At 34.3% G+C, this 19,694-nt stretch overlaps 1 protein-coding gene across 1 annotated transcript in view; it reads left to right on the top strand.

The window, feature by feature from the left end:
* Positions 1-275: 275 nt before the first annotated feature.
* Positions 276-19,694, top strand: part of LOC129218016 (protein jagunal-like) — a 57,357-nt gene continuing 37,938 nt past the window's right edge. The window contains exon 1 of the mRNA XM_054852194.1: positions 276-529. Within this exon, the coding sequence (XP_054708169.1) occupies positions 354-529 (176 nt within the window). The 5' untranslated portion in view covers positions 276-353. The remainder of the gene's footprint in view (positions 530-19,694) is intronic.

Below are 19,694 nucleotides of genomic sequence, written 5' to 3'. Positions count from 1 at the left end.
AATTGTGCATTTTAAGGGAAAAAAAAAAGTTGAGCACGCACGAATATATTGTCCTGCAGCCCTACAGTAAGAAAAATTGAATCTTCCAAATTATAAACCTCTGTTAAATTAAGCTGACACAGCCAGTGTTAGAACATGTGAGTAAGTCTCTCGTATTCTATTCTATTCATGGGGGGATCTCAGGCGACAAGAGTTGGCGATTGCTTCTATGTTGGCGCTTGCCAAACTCCACCAGACTTCTTCCAGATGAAGACTTTTTTTTCTTTCGAATCATACACGAGCAGCGTGAGCGAAGCCGAGAAAAGAACGCGTGAAATGTGTTCCACCCCTTCTGAGTCCCGAATCCAAAACTAATGAAACAGAGTAACGGATACGTTCAAGAACCAATGTCTTCACCGGATCCGGATCAAGAAGTTATCCCCCAAGATGACCATCAAGCAAATAATATTTCTACAACATTCAACTCCATTGAAGGCCCTCAATTCAGCCTTGCTATCAAACCCAAAGGGACTCCGCTCTTCCGCCTGAGGTTGGTGGTATTTTTAGCTTTGTCTTTCGTTCTTTTAGCGGTTGGAATTTCCCATGGTAGACATAACGTAGGGAAGCAATGCATTGGCAATATTTTCAAGATCATTGGAGCTTAAGCTCAATTCAAAATATTTCTTTCTTGCATTTGTTGTTTTTAATATGCTGATTCGTTGGAACAGTAATCCAGTTTTTCAAGTCTAAATATGAACAAAAATTGATTTTGACAGTTAACAGCTTTTGTTTAAAGAAAATGAACCTGAGGAAAAAACTGGAAAATACTAGAAATAGGGTATTTTTCAAATTTTAATCTATCATATGCGAATAAATTTTTGTCTTGCTCGGGGAAAAATATATATTTTAATTATTTTTCCTGGGCAGGGCGAGTGGAACCCTTAGTTATTTTTGTAATGCTCATTTTAATTAAATTGTGAGGGATTCTACGTGAGGGATTTGGGGGATTTTCTTTTTTTTTTTCTAATTCTAACGCTTATTTAAACACACAATTTTTCTCGGAGAGGGGGGTATTCTGTTCTATATCATTTTTTAAAAATATCTTATTTGATTGACACTTGCGACTAAAGATGCATTAAATGAGTTTAAACTTCAATGACTGGAAAATATTGTTTACGATTGTTCACTGTATTTGATGTCCATTTAAACTATATTTTATTTGTTCAGATGTCTATCGTTCAGAAATACAAATAAGGATATACATTTAATATCGTTAGAATTATTTTCAGCATTATATCTTTAAAAATAAGTCACACAATTAGGAATAGTTCTGATTTGCAAATAGAGTTTTAACGCTTTTTTGAAAAATCTATATTAAAGGCTTTAACGGAATAAGATAATAAATGATACTTCTCGTATTTTTTTTTTTTTTTTTTTTTTGAGCAATCACATTGCTTATGGTTCTCACTTGATGGTTTTGACGTTACGCTGTGTGAGTTTATTCCCCCCCCCCCCGCCTCCTTCTGCAGCACCACCGTCGACCAGTCCCTCCCGATGCTGCTCCTCTAGCGAAAACCGTCTCCAGGTTGCGTCCATACTCCACACGCATACATACACACACCTATACATACAGACACCTACACACATGCGCGCATACATACACACAGCTACACACACGCGCACATACATACACACACACACTCTTGCATGCACACAGACACAAACCCACACGTATACATACCCACACCTACACACACACACACACACTCATGCCTGCACACAGACACAAACACACACGCGTACATACAAATAACTATACACACACATACCCACACACTCATGCCTGCCCACAGACACATGCCTACATACACACACACTCGTGATTGCGAAAAACATAATTTGAATTTAAGAAGTCAAAATTCAAATTAATTTTTTTTTAATTTATTTACTTATTTATTTATTTTTTTCGATTGAAAACAAAAGTCATCAGCAGAAACTTTCTAAAAATTTGCTTGGTCGAAAAACACATGAGTAAAACTAGAACTTACTCCAAGAGTTGATGCTGATACATCAACGTCGGGCGAAAACAAGAAACAACTGCAAACAGAAACCTTGTCCGGGGATGTTGATTTTAAGTTTAAATACTTTTCTTTTTATTAACTGCATTTGCAGTCGGAAATATTTTTCTGCGTCGACTATTTGTTTATAGTTGTAGAAGTAAATAACATTTCTTCATTAATTTTACTTACAATTATTATTTACTAATTTTTATTTATTTAAGTTCAATATTAGGGTAACATGATGCATAGATGAACATAAGTAATAATGTTCTGAAACATATGCTTTATACTTTTCTGTAGGACATGAGTGGTTATTCTGAATTTATGAACATTGTCACTCTTCAAATTTGAGATTAAATGCACTCATACATACACACATTACGCACATGCACTCTGTGGTGGTAAATGGAGGTTTTTTTTTTTTTTTTTTTTTGTGGGTTCAGCTCTTGCTTTTTCGTGCAGTTCCGGTGATATCAACAATTTCATTTTTTTATAATACGCCGAATCACATTCCAGTTACGAAGTTTTTTTTTATTGGTGATGAATCCGATCTTGCTCTGATACATGTGTGCCCATCCCCCCACCAGCTAAATGGCGCAAAATCCCCCCCCCCCCCCCAGAATAGCGTTTTTGTAGGTCTAAATTCGAAAAATCACTGGCCCTAATATTACAAAATGTGGACTTAACAAATTGCATTTTAAAACTTGAGTTTCAGAAAATATTCGTGCAAGGGTCCCCATGCCGCCTTTCTTTAATATCACAAGCAATGGGTTTTTTAACGACACTTACAAAAAATTTAAGTTGAATAGCCCCCGAATGTAAAACATTCCTTAAATTTTTTGAACCATAATTTTGAACAATTTTCCTGGGAAATGCTCCAGATCCTCCTATCCGTAGAATCTTCAAAGTTTGTCTAAAGTTGCGTTTTTGAAACTTTAATTTCGAAAACTTGCCGGCAGAGAAGGAATTGATTTCAATCTATTTAAAAAAAAAAAATCGATCGGAAACAGTTTCTGAGCTCCCTTACCGTAACGTGAATAAACATGGCCTATAATTGGGTTTTTAAGGATAAAATTGCGTTTTTAAAACTAAAACTTACAAAATTTTGCGCCTAATTTTATACAATTGGAGTATTTTATACGATGATGGGCGTCGCAAGGCGCTCCTCGTGAAAAGGTCGTTTTTGTGTGAATGTCGTCGTGTTCCGTCAAAACGAGGGGCTCCTTGCGGCGCCCCCTCATTTCGTGGCGCCCGGGGCGATTGCCCCGCTCGCCCCCCCCCCCCCCTTGGGACGGCCCTGTTCAACAAATGCTCACTCCTGTCTTCACCTCCGTTTAATTGGTGGTCAGCTGAGCCTGAGAGTGGGGCTGACACCAGATTTAAATGTTTATTGCCAAACTTTGATGCTATATTCTGAATTTTGCGTAAAAACTTGATAACAGAAATCGGAAGTCTCACATTAATAGCGTGTTAAGCAGAACATCAACCATCTTTTTTGGCATATCTATTTTGGCACCTAACGTGGATCTGTGAGTGTTTTGAACATAATGCCTTAATATCGTTAAAATACAGCAAATTTATTACAGACTGAATAGAGTATAAAGTAAAAGCTGAACGGGCGTGAAGCCAGCACTGCGTGATTGTAAGCTATAAGATACGAATTTGTAACTCATTTAAAACTTAAATGGTGATTTTCAAAACTAAATAGCCTGAATATACTAAATAGTTTTGAGACAGTTCAGAGCGAAAAAAGCGTCAGGGCATGTTTAGAAGTAAGACACAGTAAGAACGTGCGTATATATGTATAAAGGTGTTCAGATGCCAACGCGTAAACTTACCCCGTTGCCAAATTTGGATTTAATTTTAACGAGCTAAACAATTTAATAGCATTTCAGTTCATACAAATACAACTCTCAAAAAAATATAAAAATCTACTAATTTTTGTACATTTGTTCTTTTTTAACTAAGTATTATTTATTCACAATAAGCTTCAAAACGTTCAACTCAAAATTTACTCGACTAGATTACTCTTTCTGCATGCTAGACCGAAGCTCGACTGATGCCCAAAAACTTGTGACGATATTTGCTAGGGAGCAGCATTAATATGTTATGACTGTTGGCTCTCCAGTATAATTCGTTTTGAAAAAAGGGCACTGCGTAAACGTGTCCGGTCTACCCTATTTGACCATTAAATCTTCACTTGCTTGATTAATCTCTGGCATTAATCAGATTTGTTTTCAGTTGCTAAATCTTCTCTAACTTGAATAAGGTTATTTGTGTATAGTAACCCATGTGTTTATTTTTAAATAGGCTCAATGTAAATATAATTTTCTTTGAAAGTTAATCACCAATTGTGAACAAACCTATTTCTCCTGTTTTCGAATACATTCGCACAATGCACAAGCACAGTCATATAGAGTACAATTTCTGCCATATCCGGTTCTAACAGTTTTGCCGCCCCAGGCGATGTTGACAAGTGCCGCCCCTAATCTTAATAATATCTATATTTTTTTCTTAAATCATCGAGCATTCTCTTGAGTATTGCTGTAACTTGGTTGCAAAGAAAAAAACTGATGAACAAATTGAGTTTTTCATTCCCTCCCCCTTAGTTTGCCCTTATGAAATTTTCGGCCCCTAAAATCTGCCGCCCTAGGGGTGGCATAGGTCACCTCTTCCAGGAGTCGGGTCTGGTTTCTGAACAGAAGATATACTTTAGCTACAAATATGTATATCACGTGACTGTGATGTGCACAGCTCATGTTAGTTCGTATACTCCCGCTTTCATGAGTGTGAAAAAAAAAAAGAAAATGCTGCAATTTTTTAAAAGACAATCCATTTTTTCGTTTAAAATTTTTGTTTTTCCTTTACAATATTTTTGATATTTTAATTGTACTTTATGGACACTTTTTCTAATCAGCAGGCTGTGTCTTTTCAGCACGTATATGCAAGACCCCAGAGACTCTCATCACCTAAACGTCCCTCTGCCCACCCCCCTCAAAAAATAATAAAGTCGATGCAGACAATATATCCTGAATGATATTCATTGAAATAATTTCTCGAGTACTCTGAGCTTTATGAAAAAAAAAGATACTTTTTCACTTTTTTTTTTATTTCTGTTTTTTCTCCTCTCACGTTTAGTTGTGCTGGGGTTGGGTATCAAAGAACCTCCCAGAGTCATTGCTCATACTCCTTCGGACCATAATAAACGAGTCTATCCCCCTAACTTGCATCTATTTTTAGATAGGATTTACTTTTTTCTTTTTGACGAAAACGAAATAAAATCATTCTATTAGTCTGTTTCTGCTCTGCAATTACTACTGCAACTGTTGGTTCACTGCTTCATTCAATACTAACTCCAAAAACGAATAACTCCTAAGCAAATGTCTACGATGCATTTTAAAGTTTGTACTGTACGTGTATCAGTTTGTTAATTAATTGGTTTCGGACAGAAACAAACATTTTACTCAGGGGTGGCCCTCCCCCTCACCCTAAGAGCAATGGTGCCCCAGTGAAAAGAGATAGAATGGAGGGAGTGAAGACTTTCATTGATGAAACAAAGACACCAAGTCACGTGATAGATTTTAAAGCAAAGCATTAGAAGAAATCATGTTTCTTTCGTTTGTTTCAAGCAAAATATGCCAGCCATTCGTCGTTGTTGAGTCATGTGACTTGAGATCTTGCTAAGCCAATGACTTGCTCTCTCCATTTCAATTCCTGCTGTAACTGGTGCCCCCCCCCCCTGAAAAGAGGAAAACTACCCCTGAAAAATGCCTCCTGTAAAAATTTTCATGGCGCAGTCTGCGAAATGTACCCCCACCCCCTTCCTGGTGGGAACTCCTGTTTTACTTGTAACATACAGCGCATTCTCATATTGCAACTTGCATATAATTAATTTCTTAGTTACTCGCCTATTGTAAAATTATACGGCAGATAGGACTATATACATGAATGACGTCTATTAAAATTTTGGAATAGAATATAGGGTAGAACGGGGCACGTTTACGCGGATTTTTTTCAATGAATTTTCTAATTTTTATGTTTTAACCTAGAAAATTTTAGATATTGTGGTTTTATGAAGCCGCTAATGAAGTCAAAATTTGTATATTCAGTTGTTGCTCGGCTTGTGTTTTTAACCGCAAAAAAAAAAAAAGAAAAAAGTCTAAGTCGGTTACGTTAACTTGGCCGGAACACTGGACAAATTTACGCATCGAGTGGGGCACGTTTACGCATATTAAAAATGATACCAAGGAGTAAGTCAAATAGATATTGAGCCAAATTTAAATATTTTATTTCTCTTAAAACACTTTAAAAATAAGAAAATCACAAATAATTAATTAAAGAACATTTTATGGGGAACACTAAAATCATAGAGCTTACTGCTAATTAAAAACAGAAACTATTTAGTCATCTCCTTCATCACTGTTAGATTTTACTAACAAAAAAAAAGTATTTCCCTTCGCATACATGTCATGGACTGTGTTTTGACATCTAAGACATTGAACACTTTCTTGTCCTTTTTTTTAAATTCGTTGTGTGCTTTCAAACAGAAGATGCAAGCACAACTTTCGGCTTCGTAAACAGAATCGTTCTCTAACTTCCTTTTTACAGAGTGTACTAACTTTTTCTTTGTCGCAGGTTTTGGTTTCATACTTTTTTTTTTTGATGTATTCTATTTCTGCGTCAATAGAAACTTACAAATTTTAAAGTAATTTCTCCTTTTTTTTCTGTTTTGCCGATTTTTTTTCCTTGTAGCTTCTGCTTGCTCTTGTCTGAGGGCGTCTTTAATCGGAGTACCACTTAGGATTGTGAGCATCCTCTGTTTTTTCCTTTTCTTGTTCCTAAGCTTTGGTCTTACTTTTTCAAATGGTCTAAGTTTGGGTAGTCCATATGTGACGATATGGAAGGCCTAGTGGGAGAAATACTCGGATTATCGATAAGCCTATTCATTATTTTGGCATCTAACGTGGTTCTGTTAGTGTTTTGAACGTATTGTCTTACTTCCTTTAAATAAAGGAAATGTATTACAGGCTGAATAGTGTATGAAGTTAAAGCTGAACAGGCATGAAGACAACACTGTATGATTGTAAGCTATAAGATGCGAATCTGTTACTTAATTAAAAATGAATGGTGATTTTAAAAATAAATAACCTGAAAATACTAAAGGTTTGAGACAATACAAAATGAAAAAAGCGTCCGTTACCCATTCAGATGAAAGATAGAGTAGTAAGACACAGTAAGAACGTGCATATAAATGTACCCCGATGAAAAGACCCGCCGGCAAGTTTGAATTTACTTTTAACTTGCCACAAAATTTAATAACTTTTCTGTCCATGCAACTATATTTCTCAAAAAAGGATAAAATTCTGCTAATTTTTATATATTTATTGGTCCTTAACTAATTATTATTTATTCTCAATAAGCTTCAAAACGTTCAATACAAAACTTATTCAACTTAGCAGAAAACATGTTTTTCTATTCGCATGCTAAACCGAAGCTCGACTGATCCTGAAAAACTCGTGAGAATATTTGCAAGGGAGCAGCATCAATCAGGTATGACTGTTGGCTCTCCAGTTATAACACGTTTTAGAAAAGGGGCACTGCGTAAATGTGCCCCATGTTTAAACGTGCCCTGGTCTACCCTACGTTATACTATAATACGTTTCATGTTAATGTTTTTTGAAAGACTGATGTAGTCATGTGTTCATCAGAAAAGAAATAGGCGAAGAAACTTCACTCTTCTTTCTTTCTTTTACTGGGGGAATAAAAACTTTCTTGTTATTAAGTAAAATCTTAATAGTATCTGAGACTTTCGATTAGTAGCGAAATATACGTTGAATTCGCTTATGATTGACGCACTGTAAAAAAATTCCGAAACGTCACTCATTATTTCCGTGGAATGTTTCGGGATTTCACGAGTTTTCATCTATTTCTCCGTTAAATCAAGTATCTTTGCAAAAAGTGTCCTGTATTGCTACTAGTTGCACGAATGCAGACGTTTCACTGTTGTGAAAAATATTTTTATCTACCAGTTTAAACACTGACTGAGCGTATTTGTTCAGTGCATTGGCTCAAGTTCGATTAAGTGCACATTAACTAAGCTCCCAATGAGCGAATAAGTCACTGGATAGCTGCAGCTTAGCGAGACAATGGAGATACGAGGTTCTTACTTGCAGTTCTGTTTTAGCTTAGGACATGGCTGCATTAATACTTCTAGAACTTTCGTGGTAAACCAGGAAGATTCTAATCAATTACATTAAACCTACGTAATTTTTCTTGAAGTTTACCGAGACATGACTTCCTTTAATCGGGGAGATTTCCAAATTCTTCAAAAAGTTTCAAGGATAATTTCAGAAAGGTTACTGACATTTAACGGAAAACGTTTCTGTTTTTTTTTGAAAGATTTGTTACTGGCAGAAATTGGGCACATCAGTTGTCCATTATTTTCCAGGAACGTTTCTGAATTGTTTTTACAGTGCGGCTTCAAAGCGTTTGTGCATTTAAATGAGGTTCATTTGCACTAAATCAGGCCAAACATAATACTAATCTGTATTTGTTTTTCATGCGTTTCGTTTTCAGTTTTTCTCTCTTCAGTCTAAAACTAAAAATACATACCCGCAAATGTCGCAAGGTTTATCCCGAAAATTTTCCCCCAAATGTATCTTAAATTATATTTAATCCGTCAAAATTTTAGCGAAAACTGAGCACAATATTGCGGGGAGGGCGTGGTTACATATGTGTTTAGGGCAAAATTTTACGTAAAATGGATTTGCAATGTATACTTGAACTCAAGTTAAAATTTTCGTTTCAATTTACTGGCCACCTTCCGAAATTTTCCAATTCTCTAATTGTTTTGTCGTGTATATGCCTGCATGTTCTGTTCGAAGCCCTAATTAGAATCCGCTTTTTCTTTTATCACCATAGATGGTAGTTTAACATGTTACGCACAGAAAGTATTTTGTGTGTGTGTGTGTTCGCAATTATGCAAATCTTTGTTCGCAGTTTCGTTTGTCATTTGTAAAAATATCAAGGGTTAAAATATAAAATATTAACTTTTAGCAAAAATTAATCTTCGAGTCGTCAGTCTTCATTTTTCAGGGGTCGAAGTAGTCCTATATATCCTATATTTCCTATATTTTCAAAAAAAAACATCAAAATCGTCCTATGTTTCCTATATTTTTGAAAATTGTCCTATATTTCCTATATTCCCATTTTTTACCCAATATATCTTTTAAAAGGAACAGTAAATAAACTTTCTGACATCGGATTTTTCGCTGAAAGTACGTGCCCAAACGAATTTCAAATTCAAAAACTCGAGAAGATTTCGATAGTTGGGAATCTGGCGATCATTCTTAATTGGCGTCAGTTTTTGGCTCCAGCCCCTGCACAAGAGGTATTTTTCATTGCAAATCTAAACAAAGAGAAAGGAAACATCTATTCACATAGGGTTACTATAAATCAGCAGGGTTACCAAAATAAAATTATTTACGCCAAAAATAAGAGAACTGCGCCAGATTCCCAATTATCGAAATATCCCCAAAAACTCAACTGAGTAAATCCTGCGACAGGCATCTTCTCTCATTGGCTACAGCAATGTGACGTCACTGTATAGTGGGTGGAGTTTCGAGAACTAAATCTGCAGTTGGTTTTAGAATTTAGCGTTTGGGGGGGGGGGGGGCAACAGCCGTTTGTTTTGTTTTCCATCATGGTTTTCGTTGGTATATTTTGTGTTTAGTGCATTTTCTAAACGGAATGTTCTAATATTCTTTTTGCAATCTTTTCTTTTTGTGGAATTTTGGGATCGTGGAATGTTAGTTCCATATGATGTTAAAACGTAGTTTGTTGTAATAAGTGGAATTATAATTGCGAAATTGCATCGCTTAACAAAATTTCGTGTGGAGGGGTTGAACCAGGAGGACATTAATTGTACAAATTTTGGTGCAAGGTGCACTAAAGGAAAATATGATTTTACCGCTTTTTGCAACTGTTCAGTGCTCATAAGCAATAGTGGATTTTCGCAATTGAGGCTGCATGCTAAAACAGTCAAGCATTAAGAAAATTCTGAAAAACGTCAGAAGGATCCTTCTCAAGCTCTGTTTGTTCTTAATACAAGTGGTAAAGTCCAGTTTAGATATAAAACCAAAGAACAGTGGAATTAGTACTTGGGTCATGAGTGAGAAAGAAAAAATAAAAATTATCTTTGTTCAAATTTTGTTTAGTTATTTACTGTAAAGTACACTTTTTTCAAAAATTATTCTTTCAACTACAAGAAATTCATTTCAGATGTAAGTTATAATTTGGTTTAAGGGTTTTTTTTAACAAAATCATTGATAAGAATAACTAAATAATATATGATATGTATTATTTCTTTTTTCATAGCAAAATTATTCATATAATGTGTCCTATATTTCTCCTATATTTTTTGTGGAAATGTCCTATATGTGACAAGTCGGTCACTTCTACCCCTGATTTTTACGAAAGTTCTGCTTGAAACAGTAAAGAAGAAATGTATGTAAGCTAATACATTTTATTTAGTTTTTGGTAGAAATATTCTTGTAACTTTGTAATTATTGTTAGTCATGAGAGATATGCATTTAACTTCGGTAGAGAACGATTAATTTAAGGAGCATAAAAGTCGTTCTTAATAAATTTTTCAGCTTTGCTGGTAATGTATCTAAATATCTTCAATAATCAATCTTTAATTAAAAAAGAACATAAACATTACCTTGCATTTACTGGATAATATGAGAAGTTATACGCATAGAAAAGTTTTAGTGATTTCTACAAAATTCTTTATGAAGCAAATAGAGGAATACTTTCCTGAATAACTAGGGAAAAGTTCAAAAGAAACCAGAGATACAGCCATAATTTTTTTAAGGCTTGAAAATACTTCTTGAGTTTTTAGAGGAGTGAAATTTATTTTAAAGGAATGAAATATACAAAAACAGCGAAGACCTTAATAAAAATAATTTCATTTAAAAACGAACTTTCTAAGGATGAAACGGAGGATAACAGAGAAAGAAGAGATGCATACTTTTTTTTTATGTTTAACATTTAGAATGTTTGATATTTTGCTCTTTAAAAGTAGTCTAAGTATTTCGATGTGGTATTAAAAAAAAAAAAAAATCCTATTGCTTTTTTTTTTTAATTTTCATCAAAATTACATTTTTATTTAAAGTGTAAAACGTGAAAATACGCTTGAGAACATTTTTGATCGTAGTTCCGACTTTCAATGCTTGAAATACGCTTGTAAAGATGTTAAAAATATCTCTGGCAATAACCTAACTAAACCGGATTACTACTGTCAATGCTCCTCCTTTTCTTGATGAACTTATTTCATTAACGATTAATAATTTTGAAGACCTTTTCAATGTCCCGGAAAACTTGTCAGTTATTCTTCCTTTTTTCTCTAATCCTTTTTTTCTTATCAATAATTGATGCCTTGAAGTAACAATTTAATTTTATGGAGATAGATTGGATGATATGAAGTAAAGCACCGTTTATCAATGTTTAAAAGAACTGTATGAAATTATGTATAAATTTAAAAAAAAGTTTAATATGTATGCTTTAATATGTTTGTATTAGACCCGATGAAAAAAAAAACTTATAAATGATAAAAACGCATAAAAGAGAAACGTATAAAAGGTGCTTCACTGTATTGTAAAAAATAAGCATCACAGTATTATAAAAAAATAAGCATTTAGTATGGAAAGTGAATTGGGTTTGCTCTTGGGGGAAACTTCCATCGACAGCAATAAGTGGGTTCAAGATTACAATGCAGTTTTTTTTATCAAACATCAATTAGCTGCTTGCCTTTTTGGCCACCCTCCCAGTTTCAATGGCATGTGCTGAAAGAACCTTTTCTACTCTTCGTCAGATTAAAACATATTTGAGAAATACAATTTCCGAGGGACGCTTTAATAGACTTAGCATTATTAAGTGCTCACAGGGAAATTCATGTAATTAATGAAGAAGCTGTAGAAAAATTTGTAGCTAAGCCATGAAAATTGCTTTTGTGATATGAAAAGATTCATACATTACATATTTTTGATATCTTAAACCATTTGTTCTCTTCTCGAGCCGTAAAAGACGATTAAAATGACTGTCTTTTCTCCCTGTATTGATAGAGGAAGAGAACTTTCGTATCAAAAGGTTTTTTATTTTCTTAAGAAATGTAATTTCAAAAATAGAGTTACTCTCCCTGTCTTTCCTCTTTTCGGACTTGCGTTAAGGAAAAGAGGATTATCCAAACCAAAGCGGCAATAAGCTTTAAATCTGCAATCTAAGTAGAAGATAGTCAAGATGGTCTGCCGGGAAAAAGTTTCGTAATTGAAGTCCTACTATGTCTGACCATGTTAAGAAGGTGGAGTATGACTCTCATGCCCCCTTTATCTACACTTGACGTACCGTTGAAGAAAGTACAAACGAGTTTAGAGTTTAAATTTAAGTGATACTTAGGAATCATCATGGAATATCAAAAAAAAAAAAATCCATTTAATGCACACTGAGTTTTCCCTGAAATTTACTGTGAACATTTATATATTTTGAAAGTGTTTATTTCAATCAAACGCGAGTTTGGCATTGAAATTGTTTGTAAGCCTTAATTATGTAGTGAGTAAAAGTTAGTTATTCAAAGTCTATACACCGCAAGTTTACTCAAAATTAATTACAGATAGGAGACTTCACCCCCCTTCCCCATAGGTATCGGCCCCCATACAGTTATTGGCCATTTCAACTTTGATGCTAAAAAAAACCTAGCAGCATTCTTGTCAAAAGTTTGGTTAAAAAAATTTTTGGCAGCATGTTTAAAAAACAAATACCTCCATGAATTTTCGTCAAGTGGTTTAGTCGTTTTGTGATTTGTGATTTCAGTGTTAAGGCTGTATTTTTTAAAAATAATATTTTCAAAAGAACGTAATGTAGTATAGTTATTAAAATCCTGTAAAATATACAGATGGGATGCCTAATAAGCGGATTTGGAGTGCATTAAAATAATATCTTCGTATAACCTAAAAATTTTGGTAAGGCCAATAATTGTCAAAATAATTTCGAAAAATTACACTAATTGGACCCTTGATATTTTAACCTTGATTCTATTGGAATTTCGCTAAACATCGCTAATGTCGCCGAACTGACACTGGGTTTGGCATCTTGTTTTTGTCACCTAATTTCCCGTCACCTTAGTTCAATCGCCAAGTTAGTGACAAGTGTGATGAAACAAAATTGGTGACCAAAATTTTGTGCAACATATTGCACTGATGGGGGAAAAACTGGCAACGCAAAGCTTGGCAATATATCGCCAAGGGGTCAGCATTGACAAGGCCGTGAGCAGCTAAGTTGAGTAGTGGATTCGGAATCAGAAGGTTCCGGGTTCGAAGTCTGACGCCGCTAAGTATCTACCGTGTACTTGGCGCACCGCGGAGTACGTGCTAATGAAATCCGTGGATCCGAAAATTCTGCGAACAGAGGTTAGCAGTTATCTTTGGTGGTACAGGATACTAGACACTTTCCCTCCCTTTCAGTACTATGACGAAATATGAGAGTCTAATTGACCGATCCATTTGCCACAGTTTGCTGTGCCATTCATACCCGATAAACCAATTAAATTAGTTGTAGAGTGGGTCTCAATGGTGCCAAGTCTGAATTGACATTAACGTCGCTTTATCAAAAAGCGTGTCCAGAAGCCTTTTCAGAAATCGGAATGCAATCAAGATAAGAGGTACACAATCAGACCGCGTAAAAACCATACATAAGAAATTTCAACTTTCTATAGCATACTGTTCTTTAGTTATGTGCATGCAGACGTCACGAGCATACTCGTGATACTTACTCTGGGATGATCAAAATGGATATTTCGGCTGTATATGCGTTCGAAAGTATTTTTTATACAAATTAAAATATGTCGGAAAACTAGAGCATTTGACATTTGTATTTTTGTGTTGGCTTTATTCAGAACACTTATACAAAAATGTTTAAAAATACACTGGCCTCAAAAAGTTAAGGTACAACCGGTTCTTTGCGTCTAATTTGCAAATGAATGAATATAGAAACAAAAAATTTGGAGGATATGTGCATTAAATGGTTTTTTGTTGAATGCATCATAGAAATTTGTATAAGTGTATTTGCAAAAACGATTTATAACAAAGAAAGCAATCTTTGCGGAAAAGTCCATTCTTGAAGAAAACAGAATATTGCAGTGTTATGCAGTAAAATGTCATAGAAACAATACAAAAATGGGTTCTATTAAGGAATGTGTCCCTCCCCCCTAACTTGAATTCATCGGCGGCATCAATTTTCCATGCTGTTTATTAAGTTGCCGGACACCGGATAAGGAAGCGAAGACCAGACTCAGAGTAAGCCTTGTTCCAACTCATGTAACGACCTTGGAGGAATATTTAAAGCACCAATCTGTCTGCCAAGATAGTTCAAAAGATTTTCTATCGGATTCAGGTCTGGAGATCGAGCTGGACATTCCATTCTTTCCAAACTGTGATCCTCAAGATACTCCTCGACAATCCGAGCTTGGTTAGATCGTGCATTATAATCCATCAGAATGAAGTCATTACCAAGAGCACCAGCATACGGGCGGACATATGGATCACAGAATCTTCGGATTGGTATCGATCCTAAATTCGCTGAACAACACTACGAGACACATTGAGACGTCTAGCAGCATCAGCCTGCGACAATCCCATTTCCATCCATCTAACTGCCTTCCACCTTAACGAATCGGGTAAACGACGTCTCTGAGACATTCTCTAATCTTTATTGACCATTGTCACCGAAACTGCCAACAACAGTTGAAAATCAACACAACTTACACACAAAAATACGAAAGCTTGATATTTGCGTATTTTTCTCTCACTCGTAAAAATGTGTTCTTTTCTATAAAATAAAAGTGGTACAACTTTTCTTTCATAAATGGTTTAAAAGTTCGTTATTATCATTCATGCAAACTGCATTTTATTGTTACTGCCCTTTTTTTATGGTGAGTTTCGAAAAACATGTTGTTCCTTAACTTTTTGAGGCCAATGTAATATGAAGTAAAGCACATCGTTTATTAATTTTTAAACGAACTGTATGAAGTTACGTATAAATAGAAAAAATGTTTAATATGTATGCGTTAATATGTATTGGACCCGCGCGATTAAAAGAATGTCTTGTCATGAATTAATACGGCGCTACAATAAGACATAATTTTTATTTGTGTGAATTTTTTTTTAAAATTCAAATATAGTTATGTGGTCTCCTAAGTGGCCGATAACTTCACAGTTTCCACTAAATTACGTTTCTGAAACCGTTATAAAAAATTAATTTGAAAGAATTTAGTTGTCTTTGAATAGGTTATTGCAAAATACTTATCAAGATTGATAAACGTGAATTACGATAAAACTGATCATAACCACCGGTAGGAGAGACCGAGTCCAGTTGATCCAGGATTGATACACATGATTTCTCTTATCATTTGTGCTAGTTATCTCTAAGTTTTTGCTTTTCTTATTTTACAGCTCTCTGTTTATAGGTGCTTTAACTATTGTTGCTGTATCTCTTGATGTTATGTCTCTGTAAAAGTATACTTCAAAATGCGATAGGCATAGTCAGGCCCGCGCCAAGCTTGATCGGCGCCGTCGTGCAAATGACTTTTGAGCACTTTTATGCAGTAACGTTCGAGCAAAATCTAGTTAGCACTTGGGGTGAGGTTTTGTAGACAAATGTTATGAGGAAAAAAAAAAGTTGGCATTTAATTTATCAAAAGAAAAACAATCTGTACATTTTTATCAGTGGAACACAGTGTACGTTTTTACCTCATATCTCGATGTTATTTCGAGTAAGGGCGGATATAAGGGTGGGGCGTTCGAAATTGATGCTTGAAATCTTACTTTTTTTTCTCGGAAACCTTACATTGAGCTGTTGTTAAAAAAAAAAGTGGCAAGTTTCAGTTAATCAGAACATTTTACCCAAACGATAAAAAAAACCTTGGAATTTGATTAAAATAATTATTTTTTATTTTAGTCTATAATAAGTACTTAAAAAAAAAAAAGAGAGAAACGGCTATTATGCAGCTTAAATTTCTAATATTTGGTATACTGTTCAGAAAGCAAAGATGTTTATTTCTGGACTTTGTATTGACCATTGACCAATATTTAGTTTGTTTCTGAAGAAAATTTCAAAACGTAGAAAATTGTGAAAGCCCAACTTTACCGAGTGAGTTGTTTCAAGCATGCCTGCCCGAAAAATACCGGGCGGGTTTTTTTGGGCTGGGCCCGGATTGACGAACACCGTCTTTGTTATACGAATGTGTTTTTTTTTTTTTTGGAAAAAGAAAATATTTTAAATATCAAAGTTAACGTCGTTCTGAATATCTCTCTAATCTCTAATTGATTAATAATTATTCAAATTTTCACTCCTGTCAAAACATGACAACAGAGTGCTGAATATATTTCTAAATTGAAGTAGAGGATATTCCCCTTATAAAATCTGAAACTGAAATCATTTCCGGTAAAATGAAAAATTCTAAAATACGGAACCGTTAAAAAAGGCGAGAATTTAACATCAAAAACAAATTCATAGTCTCTCCAATGCTTTTTTTTTTTTTTTTTTGGAATTTAATGCTCAAATAGTAAAAAAAATAAAAGGGGAGGGGGTCGTATAATTATGTTCACGTCGTTGCTTTTCGGAACTAAAAAATTAACCTAAATTTTTATCTACAATACATAAATGTTACGCTCATTTAAATTATTATGCAAATGTGCCTCGAATTACCTCGAATTAAAAATCACAAAGAGACTATAATTGCACAAGTTATAATACAAGATATTCACCGCAAGGACCAAAATGGGGAATAGCAAATTTCTTATGCCTCGTTTGTTCAACTTTGTATACTATAGACATTCCGAAATAGCATTCACGGCTCCACATTAAAGAGGAAAATGCTAACGTATGCATTAATTAAAGTCACTTGCTTTTAGTGTAAAAGATTGGGCTATTGAATAGCATGTTTAAACCCAACAAGTCAATGATTTTACCCATTAGATTCTCAGCGAGTCGGATTAATTATTTCAATGAGCAGTATAATTTCACCGCCGCCATTAGATATAATGAAGAATTACTTCTTTTGGTTGGAGTATTTTTTCCTTTCATTTGGAGCATTTTTGATCGGTAGAGCTCGGCGCCTTTTTGGCTCTGACGCCGTCGTGTTCCGCACAACCTTTCACATAGGGACAGTACGTCTCTGGGCATAGTGAGTCTGGGCAAAGTCACATTGTTGATAGGTACAAGGGCATAGTGAGTTTCTACGTATTCCAGAAACAAATTGAAGCATAAAAAATACCTAGTGCTGTATTTTTTTCAAACTAAATATGCATTTCCTCCTCATGTATATGATTTACGATTTTTCTGTGAAATAACCTGAAGGTTTAGTGTCAAAAGCAGTTGTCTTTAATCCACCGCCCGTGGGCCGCTTGCGGCCCGCTGCGCAGATTTCAATGGCCCACCTAACGATTTAGTTAAAATACTTTTTGTCATATTTGCTGGCATTTCACTAACCGGGTTTGGCGAGTGAAGTGAACAATGGGCGGAACCCCCAAGTTTTTTGTAAACCGTGAAGTATTGCAACAGTTATCACGGTTGCCTTAAAACAAATTAGAAGTTCTACCATTAGTACTGGTTAAGTACAAGTGTTTATAGTTTTGACACTTGCATCCCTTTGTATCTCACTGCCTCCAATTTTGTCTTTTCAAAAAATACCAAACTGCACCCCTTATGAAAGTAGAAAAAATGAAAAGTGTAGAATGCAAAATAACACTATTCTGGAGCATCGCCCATATGTGTTACAACCTTTAAATTTATTTTTAATCGATTCTGTCGCATTTTTTCTCATTTATTTCGCAAATATTTCTTGTGTTGTCTTGTTTGCAAGAGTTTAAGACGTTAGAGATTAGTATGCAGTAAAGCATCGGTTTCGTTTTAGATTATCTTTAAAAAAGATAATGTTGGAAAGCTTTCTGATATCTTTATCTTAACGGTGCACACTTACTTCTCATGATTGAACGCTGATACTATTTTTCCTTCAAAGATAATCGGTTATAAGTAAATGGGTCGGCGTGGGAAATTTTTCAACGCCTTTGTTGCCAAATAGTGAGCCGCGGTTCATTTTGTGCGGACCTTAACGTAGAAAATGAAATGCAATTCTTATTATGATAACACAAATATCAAACTTCATTGAATTATTTAAAAATTTGATATTTTTTAATTTAAATTTTGAATTTTTGGCGCCTTTTTTTAATATTTTTCCTTGCGTCTGAAATTTCATCAAAATGAGAAAATACTAGCAAAATATGATTTATAAAACAACAGATAATAAAATTTTGGGAATACTTTTTCAAAATGTTGTAGTAAAAACAAATAATTGAAACAAAACCCTCAAAAACTAGACATTTTCTGTAAAATATGCCCATATTTCAATAAAATATAGTAAATATATTTAACATAGCTGACTAAACAAAAAACTCTTTTCCAAAAAAATGTTAAAAAACCTTTTAAGTACTTGGCATAAAACTTTCAGCAATTTAAATAATAATTCATTACACTGGAACAGCTTAAAATTTATAAACATGCCGAAAATCAACATTTACTGTTGCAAATTTCATTATTAAATAAGCAATTTATTATTTAATACAATTTCACCACAAATAAAGTCTTATGATTTGTTTGAAATGGTATTAAAACTAATTGCGTCGCCCTGCGTTGCACGGACAACTTGAAAAATGAAAGAAATGTCCAGTTGCTGGTTTTAGTACTACTCTGGCATCACTTTCTAACGCGTTAAGGATTAAATAAATGCGTGTAATTCAGGGGTTGCAAAACACCAGTAAAATATATTTTGGGCAAAAATCTCATTAACCTTAATAATAGTTGTTGATTATACAAATTTTGATTTTTAATTAACACAAAAGATAAAACTAATGCATTATCTACTATGTGCTCATGTTAAACTGAATGACATCTGATAGACTATATCCAAAATATTTTTGTACAACAACAAATAAAACATACATAAAATGACGCATATTACTTGGTTAACTACGTGAAACTAAATTATCAAGGCTTCTTAAATACTAAAAATTGCCTTCCTTTAATACTACCAGGTCATCAGCTTCCAATTAAGCTTTAGTTAAAATCATTAAAAGCAAACATTCTTAGTTCTGGAGCTTCAGTTTCACTAAAAAATTTCCTAACAATCTTAATTTAACTTGTTCTTATACTATACAAAATGTATTTCAAAATTTAAAAAAAAGAGGGAAAAAGAAATATTATAATTCAAAAACTCACATATTCTGGAAAAATCCAACAAAATAAAGTTAATTAGTAGCATATCCTAAATTTACCAAAATATGTGACTGGTAATAGTAAACTTTCACTTCAATAAAAAAAAAACATAGCAAAAGAAATACCTTCCATATGCTGAAAAGAGTTAAGAACGTTGGTTCCTATTTAGAGTCACAACTGACTACAACTGTATTTATGTCGAGGACTGCATACTAAGTGCTTTGCCTCCATTATTTTATATACCGATAGATGGCAGCACCATCACCGGATCGAACAGTTAATGAGAATTTAGAACTAGTCCAAGAGCTAATAGCTACCTGGTACTAGCAC

This window comes from Uloborus diversus, chromosome 3, assembly GCF_026930045.1.
Source record: "Uloborus diversus isolate 005 chromosome 3, Udiv.v.3.1, whole genome shotgun sequence".
NCBI classification, from domain to species: Eukaryota; Metazoa; Arthropoda; class Arachnida; order Araneae; family Uloboridae; genus Uloborus; species Uloborus diversus.
This window is presented reverse-complemented; position numbering and strand designations above follow the sequence as displayed.